Genomic DNA, 13,672 nt, shown 5'->3' with positions numbered 1-13,672 from the left:
ACTAGTGTGTGCATGCATTCGTCACTATGCTGACTCATTGCCATTTTTCTCTGCTGGCACGTATCTGCAGCATACTGTCTGGTAAGAACTGCACCACTTTCGAGACATGTGGCCCACTGACTGGGACATGCTGTCACTATGTGTCTGTGTGCATGGTTTTATAACCTACCCAGTGCTAAGTGCCTACACAGTTTCGGCAGTGTATCTCAGCATGTGTTCACAGGCTTTGCTCACCAGTTCGTGTTTAATGTGTGTGTTTGACGTAACTTTTCTTCTCAGTATCGGCACCACCTGTTAGTGCTCTGCTAGCCTTGCTGGCTGAGCATGCCCAACTGTACTGTGTTGCTTGTCTACTGCTGAAGCAGTGTCAAATTTTTGCAAAGAAAGAAAGAAGCAGAGTATGCACAGTACACTTTTTCATGGGACATGGTTCTCCTGCACTGTTGAACATAAAGCTTTTAAAGGGTTTTATCTCAAATGGGCCCAAGGGCACTTCACAACATGAGCTTCACTCATTAAAGGGACCCTGAAACGATTTTGACGATACTGTACAAACGTACTGGGTCGTTAGAGTAGGCCCCTCTGATCATTAATTGACGCATCAAGTGCTCCGCGTGAAGCATGTAATTTATAACAAGGTTTTAAACATGTACATCGCTGCTGATCGCAGCACACTGCTCGGCGGAATTTTCAGCCGCCCCGACAGATGACATAAATTACCCATATGACGTCCTTAGGGCGAGCTATCCGATTGGCTGTCCAGGACGTGTCATCGATAATTTTTCCACCTTTATGGTGAACAAATGATGTTCGTAATGCTTGGAATGTTAGTTAATTTGTTTCTATAAAAAGAAAGTAACAGAAATAGAATGCACAAGAACAATTTCTCACTACACTTAAGCACTTCCGGCACACAGCAAGCGTCGTCTGCTTGTGTTACGACATACTCCATTTTCACGAGAGCTCCACGGTCAGAGTCAGTCTCAGTCTTTTCGCGAGCACTATGATTCGACTTTGTTGTGTTGTGGACTGCAAACATAGTGACTGGCAATATGTCAAGCTGCGACACCGTGTCCCTTTGCAAGGCAGCAGACGAGCGCCGTGGCTGCAGCATATCGGACTGCCGCTATCTGATCAGCGCCACGATTTGCGTGTTTGCGGCCGTCACTTTACACCGGAAGATTACTAATGCAATAGTGTTTCGCGAGTCCAGTATCAGGGCAAATGCAAGCGCAAGGGGACAGGGCCTGGCCGCTTGACTGTGCCGTTTAACGGGATGAGCAGAAGCGCAAATGTGAATGGTCTGCACAGAGCAGCCACCTGGTGGCACAGAGCTCAACCATACACAGTAGCAGTAACGAAATGTATTCTTCTTTGCTGCTGGTGTAAATTTTTTCGCAGGAGTGTAATCATCAACACGGTGTTTTTTGTAAATGTTTAAAATGTTTTACACTTGGTTAGAGCAATATTAGCGCTTTGTTTGGCTGGTTAAACTCTGTGCCAACAAGTGGCTGGACCGTGCTGACCGATCAGGCTGCTCACGTATGTCTACACTAAAGTTCCTTCGTCAGCTTGAGTTCATGCCTACAGCCATCTTCCGAAACGCCCAGCTTGCCTGTGGTTACCGGAATACCAGACACGTTCGGAGCTTCGACAGAATGCTCGCAATGCCCGCTGCTTTGATAGCTCTCGCTTGGGCTCGACTGCCAAGCAGCTGGCGGAGAGTTTGGAGAGGCTTCGCACGCACGCACTTAGAGAACCGGAAGTTGACACCACGTGCCATCATGACGCAGAGCCAGTGAAGGCGGAGCTTAGCCCCGATCACTCGGCGTACGAGTTGAGGAGAAAATGCATAACTGTGGAGGAGGGTAACTTGTAATCGTCCGTAGCTTTCTTAATATGAGACGTTTCACACAAATTGTGGTGCGAATGATTAACTTTAGCTGTACCTTACGCGTCTACAAAATTTGTCCTAACCATTTCAGGGGCACTTTAAATCCTAACAACCCCATTAGGAATAACTCAACAAGTTAAAATATAAACATTCAACATTGTGTTATGTTTCTGAGGTATTGTCCTCCTAGACTTTACAGTTTACAAGTCTCAAACATTTATTAGTGTACGCAAACAAGAAAAGAAATTTCACAATTTGTGTTACTCATGAGAAATTATGCTGGCATGGCAAGATTTGCCAAAACATCATGTTCAACTATAGCAATGAAGATGTGCATTTGGGTGAAACCCTGCTCGCAGCTGATGAGAACGTCAGATGCTATGAGAGCTATGTAAGCAACCTATGTAGTGCTAAGAACGGCCCAGCTGAGGTGCAAGTTTTGCCAGCCAGTTGCGACAGCAACGTTTCTTGGAGTGCCACCGTTATGCTCTAGCCTCGTCGCCGTTGTGACTGAATGCGATCGGCGGACTAACTATAGTCACTGAGCTGCCTCCGCCGCCCTGGTCTGCCGCGAGCGGGGGAGTGCTCGCGGGAACGTAGTTCGAGGCTCCTTCCCACGCGCCGTCCAAGACGCAAGACAATGGGCACCCGGCCGCGCTGCGGGGATCAGCTCGAGGAATAAAAGCCACCTTTCCTGACACAAGCCCCGAGTTCTACGAAGTCCGTCTGACGTCAGCTCCGGACCGTGAACCTGTGCGGAAGTGTGTGTGTGTAAGCCGTCTTGCAGAGAGGCGGCTTGTTTATGATAACTGGTCGGCCATTTCCGTTACCTGGGTATCTGGGGAGGACCGTGTGTTTATAAACTGCTGTTGTGCGGCTGCTTGATGCACTTTCTCAAGCAGTCATGTTAGACTGCTGTACTTTTCTCTCACAGTCATGCTAGACTGATGAAATGCATGTAGATACTGTAAATAAACCCATATTCCTCGTTCTCGATGAGAAGCAGTCCTTCCCTTCAACAACGTCCTCAGCGTGGATAAGTTCGACGACGGCATGGGCCTTCTAATTCATGCCCCACTCCAATCTTGACAACTGGTCATGAACGGTGGGATTGAGCCCCCAATCCTGACAACTGGCTGACAGCGGTGGGATGGACTTTGCGATGTGGTGCTGTGTCTGCGGTGAGTGCTTGGTTCTTGCTTTGACTCTCTAGGCTTCATATTGTGGTTGTTCTGTTTAGAACTGTAGGGAAGCTAGATTGTTGATTGTTAGCTAGGTTGTGTTTTCCTAGGTAGATTTAGCGAGCAGGTCCAAGGCAGTAAAGCAGCAATCATGGAGTTAAGGAGACTGCTGAGAGACAAATTGTTGCTTGTTGGTGAAGAAATGGGCCTAGATGTACGCAAGGAAATGCTAAAATTGGAATAACTGAAGCTAATTTCTGAACAGGCCAGTGAGGAAGAAATTGAAATGGGGTTGGAACTTCTGAAAAAAAAGAAAAAGAGAACGGGACAGAGAGAGACAGGAACGCGAGTTCTGCAACTTGAACTTGAAAAATGCAACTTGAACTTGAAAGCAAACGTTTGGAGTTGTCTCAAGGAAGTGAAGGGGCTCTGGGATGATCCAAGTGAGGCAGAATCATACCACATGGACAGGCTATTAGAGCCATTTGAGGTCGGGACCGACATAGGCTTGTTCCTGCGCAATATTGAAAGGACTTGCGAGAAGATGAACTTCTGTCCGTGTACAAGACCACAGCGGTTGCTGTCTATGTTGCCGTGTGAGGCGGCGGAAGTAATCGCCAGACTCAGTGCACAGGATGCACATGATTATGCAAAAGTTAAGGCTAGTCTCCTGAAGAAATAGCGCTTTTCAGCCGAAGCTTTTCGGCAAACGTTTAGGAGCACAGACAATAAAGAATGCGAGGGGTATCCGGAGTTTGCATACGGCTTAAAGGCCAACCTAGTCGAGTGGCTGAAAAGCGCGGAAGCGTACGACAGCAGAGACATGATCATTGAATGCATGTGTCTAGAGCAGTTTTACTAAAGCATCCCCCAAGCCGTGAAACTGTGGCTGCAAGACAGAGGGAATGTAAACGCTGTGGAAAGGGCGGCTGAATTAGCCGAAGAGTACGCAACGCGTAGAAAGTTGAACGCCAAGGATGGAAATTGGGACAGTCGAAATGGACCGCGGAAACCATTTCCGTTCAAAAAGGGTTCGCAGACTAGACGACCGGAGCCTGTAGACGTGGAGGAAAAGCCCTCAGAAAAGAGCGAGGAGAAATCAAACGAGGGAACCGTACAAAAAGAGCAGAAAAGAAAGTTCGAATCTTTCAGACCGATCCGCTGCTATAAGTGCCACAGAGTGGGACATATCACTGTGAACTGCGGAAAGCCTAGCGTAGTTTTTTCCTACGTAGATGAAAAAGACGAGAATATGGAACTTTTAAGCCCATATCTTCACGACCTGCAAGTTAATGGCAAACCATGCCGGGTGCTAAGAGACAGTGCCGCCACGATAGACATTGTCCATCCGTCTTATGTGACGGTAGATGACTTCACCGGAGAAGTAGCATGGATCAAACAGGTTGTAGAAGAGCACAGCGTGTGTCTGTTCATGGCCAAAGTCAAAATCAGTGGACCGTTCGGGGAACTAGTGACCGAGGCTGCAGTTTCCAAATTTTTGTCGCTGCAGTACCCTTACATTTTTTCTAATCGGTCGGATCAGTTACTGCGTGACAAAGGGCTTAAACTGGGAGAGGGCGTAGTACAGGCATTGACGCGAGGCCACGCTTGTAAAATCTCGTCGCTTTCGGCTGAAAATGCAAAAGCTGCTCCAGCGGAAGTAGCAAAAGAGGTAACTTCAGTAACCGAATCCGAGCTAGGCTCGAGGGACGAAAAGACGGTTGAGGAAACCCTGCCAGCTGACTAGCTCAATGAGAGCGTATCGCAAGGGTGTCAAAGTTCACCCCTGCAGGAAGAGCCCGCTGATGCACTCGCAAGCGAGACAGGGTCATTACTATCACCGGCCTCAAAGAACTTTGATCAGCTCTTACGTGTGGATAGAGAGTCACTGGCAGCCGAGCAAAAGAATGATGAGAGCTTAGCTAAATTACATCACACAGCTAAAGAAGGCATTGTTAGGCGCAACGTGACGATAAATGAGAGAGGAGGATTGTTGTATCGGCACTACAGAGATCGAAAGGGTAGGATTTTAGATCAGTTAGTCGTACCTACTAAGTACAGGGAGGACCTTTTGAGTCTCTGTCATGGAAATGGGTGGTCCGGCCACGTAGGCATAAACAAATCAAAAGATTGCTTATGGAATACTACTGGCCTGGTTGTTTCAAAGACGTAGAAAACTTTGTAAGATCATGCGACGCCTGCCAGCGCTCTGGTAAACCAGGAGAGGCATGGAAAGCTCCACTAAAGGTAGTGCCCTTAATAACAGAGCCTTTCAGAAGACTTGTGATAGACACAGTAGGGCCTCTACCAAAAACAAAATTGGGTTACAGGTACTTGTTTACCATGCTGTGTCCGGCTACAAAGTTTCCAGAAGCAATCCCTCTGAAAGAGCTCAGCTCCACCGAAGTAGTACATGCGCTTTTGACAGTGTTTGCACGAGTTGGGTTTCCAGCCAAAATTCAGGCGGATCAAGGGTCAGTATTCACCAGCGCACTGACTTCTACATTCTTGCAAAAGTGCGGGGTAAAGTTAACACACTGTTACGTCTATCACCCTCAGTCAAAAAGTGTAGAGAGGTGGCATTCAGTGCTTAAGCGATTTTTGCGTGCGCTCTGTTACGAGCACAAGGAGGACTGGGAGAACTGTCTGCCAGCAACTTTGTTTGCTTTGCAAACAGTTCCACATGAAGCGACAGGGTTCTCACCAGCAGAACAAGTGTATGGGAGGACACTCCGTTCTCCATTAAGAATGTTAAGAGAGATGTGGGAGGAAAGAAGAGAGAGTCCAACATTGGTAGAATATCTGCTAGAACGGCTAAGCGCAACCCAAGAACTAGTCGGAAAGAACATGGGAGTAGCTCAAAAGAACGCCAAATTCTATTACGACAAGAATGCGAGGCTTCGTACGTTTAATGCCGGAGACCAGGTAATGATCCTCAAACCTTCGAGAAAGAACAAGCTTGAAGTTCACTGGGACGGGCCCGTCAAAGTGTTGCACAAACTTTGTTGCGCTAACTTTCAGATATTAACTATGCTCTGAAAATGACCGGTCGCAGGAAGGAGGTGAGGATATATCACTGCAATTTGATGAAGCCGTATGTAGAGCGAAACGGAGTCGTTAACTATACCATCAAAGATCAGGATGGCACTAGCACCGGCACTAGTACCAAGTTTAAAGAGTATGGGGCGGCCTCCAACTGTGAAATCGGCCTAGAAGAAGTAGTAAAACATTCGGTAAGCTCGCACGCTCTTAAACCCGAGTAGCTAAATGAGCTAAAAGGGGTGTTAGGGGAATATCTCGACAGATTCAGCGATCGGCCGGGTAGAACCGAACTAATAACGCATGAAATAGAGCTGACATGGACTGAACCCATAAGATAAAAGCCTTACTGGGTGTCTTCAAGACAGAGAGAGATTATGGAGGCAGAGATACAGCGCATGCTAGAGTTGCAAGTTATTGAGCCCGCTGAGAGTGACTACACGTCACCGCTAATACTGGTACAAACCCCTAACAAGGACCCTCGTCCGTGTGTTGACTACAGGAAGTTAAATGCCATCACTAGGGATCAGCTGTACCCGATATCCAACATTAAGGAATGAATTGAAAGAGTTAGTGGATCGGCGGACCAACTATTGTTACTGAGCCACCTCCGCTGCCCTGGTCTGCTGCGAGCAGGGGAGTGCTCGTGGGAACGTGATTCAAGGCTCCTTCCCACGCGCCGTCCAAGACGCGAGACAATGGGCACCCGGCCGCGCTGCGGGGGTCAGCTCGGGGAATAAAAGGCACCTTTCCTGACACAAGCCCCGAGTTCTACGAAGTCCGTCTGACGTCGGCTACGGACCGTGAACCTGTGCGGAAGTGTGTGTGTGTGTGTGTGTGTAAGCCGTCCCGCAGAGAGGCGGCTTGTTCACGATAACAGGTCGGCCGTTTCCGTCACCTGGGTATCGGGGGAGGACCGTGTGTTTATAAACCGCTGTTGTGCGGCTGCTCGATGCACTTTCTCAAGCAGTCATGCTAGACTGATGAACTGCATCTAGATACTGTAAATAAACCCATATTCCTCGTTCTCTATGAGAAGCAGTCCTTCCCTCCAACAACGTCCTCAGCGTGGATAAGTTGGACGATGGCATGGGCCAGCTACCTTCTAATTCATGCCCGACTCCAATCTTGGCAACTGGTCACGAACGGTGGGATTGAGCCCCCAATCCTGACAGCAGCTACAACCAGCTATGTAAATGAAGTTCTACTTCACAAAAGTATTTATTTTCGGCCCAACACTTTCTAATTACAGTACACACAGCATATTTGACAATAAATTTACTGATGGATTGCCTAAAGTATATTTCAACAACAGATCACTATTCTCTTATACTCAACAAACATACTATATTACAAAGGCAGCAATGCAGGAAAGATAAGGGCACAAGAAGTGTAAAACAACCCTCGTGGCTTCAGATTTACATTTCTTGTGCCCTTGTCTTTCTTGCGCCGCTGCCTTAGTATGTTGAACAAACTAGACCATAAACTGGTGTACACTCTACTACTACTTGAATTTTGTACATTTTACAAGGTAAACAAAAATCATGAAAAACACAATGTTACCTGGCGGCGTAAGGAAATGATTTCTAGCTGGAGCATGTTCTCAGTGCGTGTATACTTTGCTTTCAGGTTGTCCATTTGCTGCTTAAATTCAGCCAAGAGTTTTTCAAGGAAGATATTTTTTTCTGAAAGGTCTTCCTGAAAAATTGAAAAAGGATGTACAGACAGGCCATTCAAAACAGTAATGTAGCACATATGCGCAGTGACACTGTCTTACTTCACGGGTCTTCATAATGCAGCCTGGATCTGATGATAGTGACCTGGTGTCATCCTCCTGAATGATCATGACTGTTGTTGGTTCTTCTTCAGTATTTGGGGATCCTGGATTTTCTGATGGCTCTTCAGTCATATCGACTGTCACAGCTGCAACAACAGAAGGCTTCAGTATAGTGTACAGCAGCAAATGCAAGGACTTTTGAGTCAGCACTGCATGCACATGTGCGGCACATAAGTTGTGCTCCGGCTCTTGTGTGATTATGCAATCTTTGGGCTTTAGCGTTCAATGTTAATGCACAAAAGAGATGCCTTGTAAAGGGGAAGATGGCACCACTCTTCACAGGAAGAGCCATACTTATTGAGTCATCGTTCCTGCTCTGCTTGGCTTTTTTCATTCATAACTGATGCTTGTATGTTTTAGATATGTGTCATGATGATTTTACAGCAAATTACTGGTGAAAACTCCTGGTGTTATCGGATTAATTTCAGGGGCTGCATATGTTTACTGGTACTCTGTATTTTTTCACTGAGATGGGACCACAGTGTGTGTCTAATGAAATTCTAGTGCGAATTGCCACTTAGTGTGCTATGAAACTTTGGAATGTCTGCCCTCTAAAAAAAAGTTTATGGTCCTGGAGTGTATTTTGTCCCCAAACAATAATCATCATCTTGAAAACCCTGCCCTTCCTACTATCCTGTCAAGAATGCTATGTCACGTTGGTAACGTACATGCCATTTGTGACTTGGAAGTACTGGGTGACCAGTGTTAAAGAAAAAAGAGGTACGCAAGATAGACGACGATTACTGTTTAGGGACAAGATAAGCTCCAAAGGGTACAAACTTTTGTTTAGAGTGTGTAGAAAAGCAAAGTGTGGTTGATGCTGTGCATGCAATGTGTACGTGAATTGCAGCTGAAGATGGCATGAATCTCCTTAGGGATCTAATTTTTTCAAACCCCTTTGAATGTATGCATCCAACAAGTGAAAACACTCACTAATCAATTTAGTGATGCATTTGTGTAGTGATATGGATACAGCACTGGATTGATTTGCTTGCACTTTACACATTTACATCTAGAAAGCACTGTAAATGTTTATGCTTGCATTATAGTTTTCTGCTATTCTAAAAAACTTGGCTGTCATACCCTTGACAATCCTTTCAGACTGTCAAGGGCATGCAGCTAGGAACCAAAACAAGCAATTCTTTTTTTGCAAACAAGAAAAAATATGCAGACCTTGCCTACACAGGAGGAGGGAGATATTCTTGACCCTGAAGGTCTTAATCACAACCTTAAGAAATATCTTTGATACTGTTGTGGACCAGAACATGTCATCCTCTGGGCTATCCACAGCCAGAAGAAGACTTTGTGCCCTTGCTTGTGTTATTCACTCGTGCAATACTTCGGGACACCACAGCATAACCTTTTCTTTCACTGAACAGAGGAGAATAAGCTGTGAAGGGAGCTTTTACATGCCAATAGTGTGTAGTCGTGATAGCTCCTACTGATGACGCAACTCTGGTTTCTAATGTTTGCTTCAAAACAATCTTTAAAAAATTATGTTGAGCCCACAGCACAATTCAGCCTGTGCGAATGGACTACCTGAAGAGGCAGACATTACTTACATGGAAAATAACGACCTCTGGGTAGCTGATTAATGAGACTCACTAATTAAGTCTATAATTATTCACTTGAGTATAAAGTTAAATTCGCAGAATAGAAGACAAGCAGTAGTGAAGTCATGTCTCCTTAGGAGAAACTTTAAAAGCACCACTTTTCAAATATCTGTTCATAAAATGTACTACGAAATACATTGGCAGTCCAGTTACCAGTTTCCCGTTCTGGTTACCAGTTTCCCAAGAGCTTCCCTTTAACTATTTGGTACAAACTGTTATGCCAATGATGCATTGACATTCCAGTTAGGATTGTCCCAAAGCAATGGTATGAGCCTTAGGATTTCTGTCAAGCAGCTGAGACTTGACTACCATTTGGCTTCAGTTGTGCAATTGCAGCATGTGTCCTAAGATGAATAATTATACTTTAACTTAAGTAGAGAATGTTTTTAATTAGCCACCTGGACACTGCAATTTCTAATGCAGGTAATTTCCACCTTTTCATGAAATCCATTTAGAAGGTCGAAAGAGCTTTCTGCCTCAGAGAGTTTTTAAAAGAATTAGAAAAAAAAAATTTCGGGAGAACCTATCTCACGACGACTGTCGACGGAAATGTGTTTAGCATTGAAGCAATATAGCAACACAACACATTGCCACTAATGAAACTTGTTACCTATGAGGCATGTACTGCACAGGGACCCTACAATCGCACATCCCTATGAACACCCAGCACCATCTAGGGTCACTGCCATGATGCCTGCACTTGGCCTCCGAAACGTATAATGCGCTGGTAAGTGTGAATGCTGTGAAACGCCTTATGCGGCAGCTGGGTTCCTTATACGTGCTTTTTTTCTGGACAAGCTGCGCCATCTAGCAGTGCTGTTGAGAAGTCCGTGCACGGCCTCCGAGATGAGATGCATGGCACACTGGCAGTTGCAAATGCTGAGAACTGTTCCCTTGCTGGCCACATGGCCCCATGACACATACTCAGCGACCCAAGTTGGCAAGAGGTTTATTGAAGAGCGTCGCATACCCAATGCATTTGTGGCACAGCTTGCGAAAACGTTAAAGTGCTGGGCTGTTGTCCTTGAGTAACCAGTGTGAATCGGGTTAGGTTCCACCCAGCACAGGTGAAATTTAAATGTTTTCTAATCCTACATTCAGCTGGTCAATATTCCCCAAAGCAAAATCGGTTGGTCAAAATGCAGCTGGTCTCCTCTTTGGTGCTTTCCACTGCACATGCTGTGCCATTTAGTGGCGTGGCTGTAAAGGTTGTGCTCGGCATGGGTTTGATTCGGACAAGCTTGGGAGAAATTTAAAGGATTCTTTTGTCGTTGTAGAGCGGCAAATTCTCTGTGGGGCATACCCAGTACTCCAAGTGTGCATCAAAGAGGTTGACTGAAGACCAGCACAGAACGATTGGCACATATAGCCAGTACTCTAAGTTGGTGTCAGTTGGATTGAACATATATTATGTTGGGGTTAAACAGAAAAATTCAAACCAAGTTACCCCAGCCCGTGCCACCAGGTATAACAGGCTAGTTTCATTGAACATTCTTTTTTATTTTGAGGCATGTAAATTAATAAAAATAAAAGCCTCAAGTTTCATTGAACAGTGGTACCACCCCAGTCCTACACCAACAGTGACCCAGGTTGGCGTGAAAGAGGTTTGTTGAAGAGCGGCACATATGTATGGCAGTGCCACATGCTCAGTGACCCAAGCTGGTTCACAATGGTTGGTTTCGAACTCTGTTCTCTCAACACAGCAGCCCGATGCAATACACATTCGACCATATACTATGCAGTGACCCAGGCTGGTGGAAAAATGGTTAGATACAAACATACGTAGATAGATAGCTAGCCCCCAGGAAGTGCATGAAGTACCCTAAGAACACTAACGAGCTAAAGAAACAAAAGAACGCAGTCAGCAGCACCTTCATAATTGACAGCAGGACCAACGCGGTGAGAAGACTCTTGTGCAAAAAGGTGAGGCGTGCAGACAGGACACAAGAGAAGTGGACAAAACGAACGCAGACTATGAGTTGATAGTCGGCGTTCGTGTTGTCCACTTCTCTTCTCTTGTGTCCTGTCTGCACGCCTCACCTTTTTGCATAATGAATCCTTACCAACTAGCTCAGTTTTCTGTCGTTCTAATGCTTGAGTTGTAGCACATTCAAAATACTCAGGACATCACGATCGGTCGTTGGAGGCACTCATCAAAAATGTAAGACATCAAAAGCCCTACATTTCTGTTCACGGCACTGCCTGTATGCGTAAAATTGCTCTACCTGAAATGTGTGTAAAGAGTGACTGAAAATGCAAGTAGACTTACCAACTGCTGTATTTGAGTCCATATCTGTACTAATATCAGATGCAGAGGACATCTGACATTCTGAATGTTCAACCGAACTGCTGTCTAGACGTGACTGAAGTCCCATTCCTTCGTTAACATCCTGCAATATGATGGCACTGTTAAACGTAATACAGTATGTAGCGTCTTGTATGACTGCACATACAGATAAATTCTGGTGGAGCATAACTGACAGTGAAGGTCTCGCATATTGAACCAGTTGTCTGCTATGTTTTTCCTACAGGAATAAGTAATAACATGCTTCATTGCAATGGCATATAATTGCTAAAATGATTACAAAGATTGTGAACAGTGCACCTTAAACAAAAGGCAAAACAATGGGTTCTTTGATAAAGAACTTTAGTATATGGTCATTTTAGAAAAACAATAAATAATCAGTTCAGCTCACTTAAGTGTGACAGCATTTTATTGTCTTTACCACCCATAGTTTATTTAGCTCAAACTACTGTCTGCATATATTGCGCTTTTGTTTTGCTGCTGACCACATGCAAGTGTCAGCATTTCTCGTGCCATTCCCTGATCATTGTTTCACAGGTGATTTTACCTATTACAATGCACTACCTGAACTTACCTGAACTATGTTAATCTGAAATGTTGTCTGTGGCAACTTGAAATGCGTCTCGAAATGCTTCATTGCTTCATCACGTCTGCAAAAACCATTCCTGCATTTATAGCAGTGCCAGTGGGGCCCTCTGAACTTTTTTTCACCCTTAATGCTCCCCGATATTCTGCAAGTAGCAGAGCATCGCAGCATTTTTAACCCTGTAGCGAGAAGGAGAAAAAAAAAGGGGGGGGGGGTGCATTTCAGCTGCAAGATATTTGGACCATCCGCAGGGTAACGGTCCCTGTGCATATTAGTGCAGCCTATAGTAAGCAAGACAACAATGCAAGTTATTGCTCACCAGCGAAGTACAATCCTTTGTCGACATGCTTGACCCTGTAGTGCGCTTTGACAATACGTGCATCCTTAAACACGGAATTCTTGCTGCAGAACGGACAGTGCAGATGAGGCACCGGCTGAGCCACGCACTTTTCGCTGGCGCATTCGACAGGTTCGAAACTGTGTTCGGATCCTCTGACTCGAACACTCGGGTGGGCCTGAAACAAGTACCGAAGATGCATTCATGTACTGTTTTTGCGTGACCAGATGCAACAAAAGCCTCTTCATCAACAGGTTTGACAAGCTTTCCTTTAAACAGATATTGGTAATATATGTCATTCGGATCACCGAAGCTTGTCAACGCATATTTCGCGGCAAGGCGCGTTCTGGACAAACGGCGACAGAACATTTTTTTTTCTTTCTGAATTATATTAATAGAGCAGCTAGCTCATCAGGCACTGGCGAAATGTGGTTATTGGCCGTATTAAGCCTGAACGTGTAGATATATCTCTCATGATGCTACGAGGGGAAACTCACAATGAGCTTTCCGGTATCCATTCGTTTGTTTTGAAAGAGTTCCTGCCCACGTTTCTTGTACGCGGCTGTTGACACCAGAGACTGTAAACGTAATTATGATTCGATGCACATAGTGTAGTGACGACTTCAAACCCGCCCTGCCCGCCCCAAGTACGTCTCCTTTCTTTGCGCCCAAGAACGACGTCAACGGAAATATGATTGGACGAAAAATATTCGTAGGTGTTAGCGTGACTACTAGAGCAATAGACACCAAGCCTATATAAGCTGTCTGATGCTCTTGGCGCCATGTTAAGAAGTTAAAGGCAAGGCAAGAAAGCAAAAAAAAAATTAAAAGTAACATAGTTGTCCCCCTTTTTCTGTTATTAGGTTAAATTAAGTGAACT

At 45.3% G+C, this 13,672-nt stretch overlaps 1 protein-coding gene across 1 annotated transcript in view; it reads right to left on the bottom strand.

Annotated features, from left to right (window-relative positions):
• LOC126548264 (uncharacterized) overlaps positions 1–13,431 on the bottom strand; it is a 49,861-nt gene extending 36,430 nt beyond the window's left edge. The window contains exons 1-6 of the mRNA XM_050196420.3: positions 13,290–13,431; positions 12,775–12,970; positions 12,444–12,634; positions 11,834–11,954; positions 7,892–8,037; positions 7,678–7,812 (exon numbers count right to left, since the gene is read on the bottom strand). Coding sequence (XP_050052377.1) covers positions 7,678–7,812; positions 7,892–8,037; positions 11,834–11,954; positions 12,444–12,634; positions 12,775–12,970; positions 13,290–13,310 — 810 coding nt within the window. The 5' untranslated portion in view covers positions 13,311–13,431. The remainder of the gene's footprint in view (positions 1–7,677; positions 7,813–7,891; positions 8,038–11,833; positions 11,955–12,443; positions 12,635–12,774; positions 12,971–13,289) is intronic.
• Positions 13,432–13,672: the final 241 nt, after the last annotated feature.

The sequence above is a fragment of the Dermacentor andersoni genome, chromosome 1 (genome assembly GCF_023375885.2).
Source record: "Dermacentor andersoni chromosome 1, qqDerAnde1_hic_scaffold, whole genome shotgun sequence".
NCBI classification, from domain to species: Eukaryota; Metazoa; Arthropoda; class Arachnida; order Ixodida; family Ixodidae; genus Dermacentor; species Dermacentor andersoni.
The sequence above is the reverse complement of the archived record's forward strand: the minus strand, read 5'-3'. Positions and strand labels throughout refer to the sequence as shown.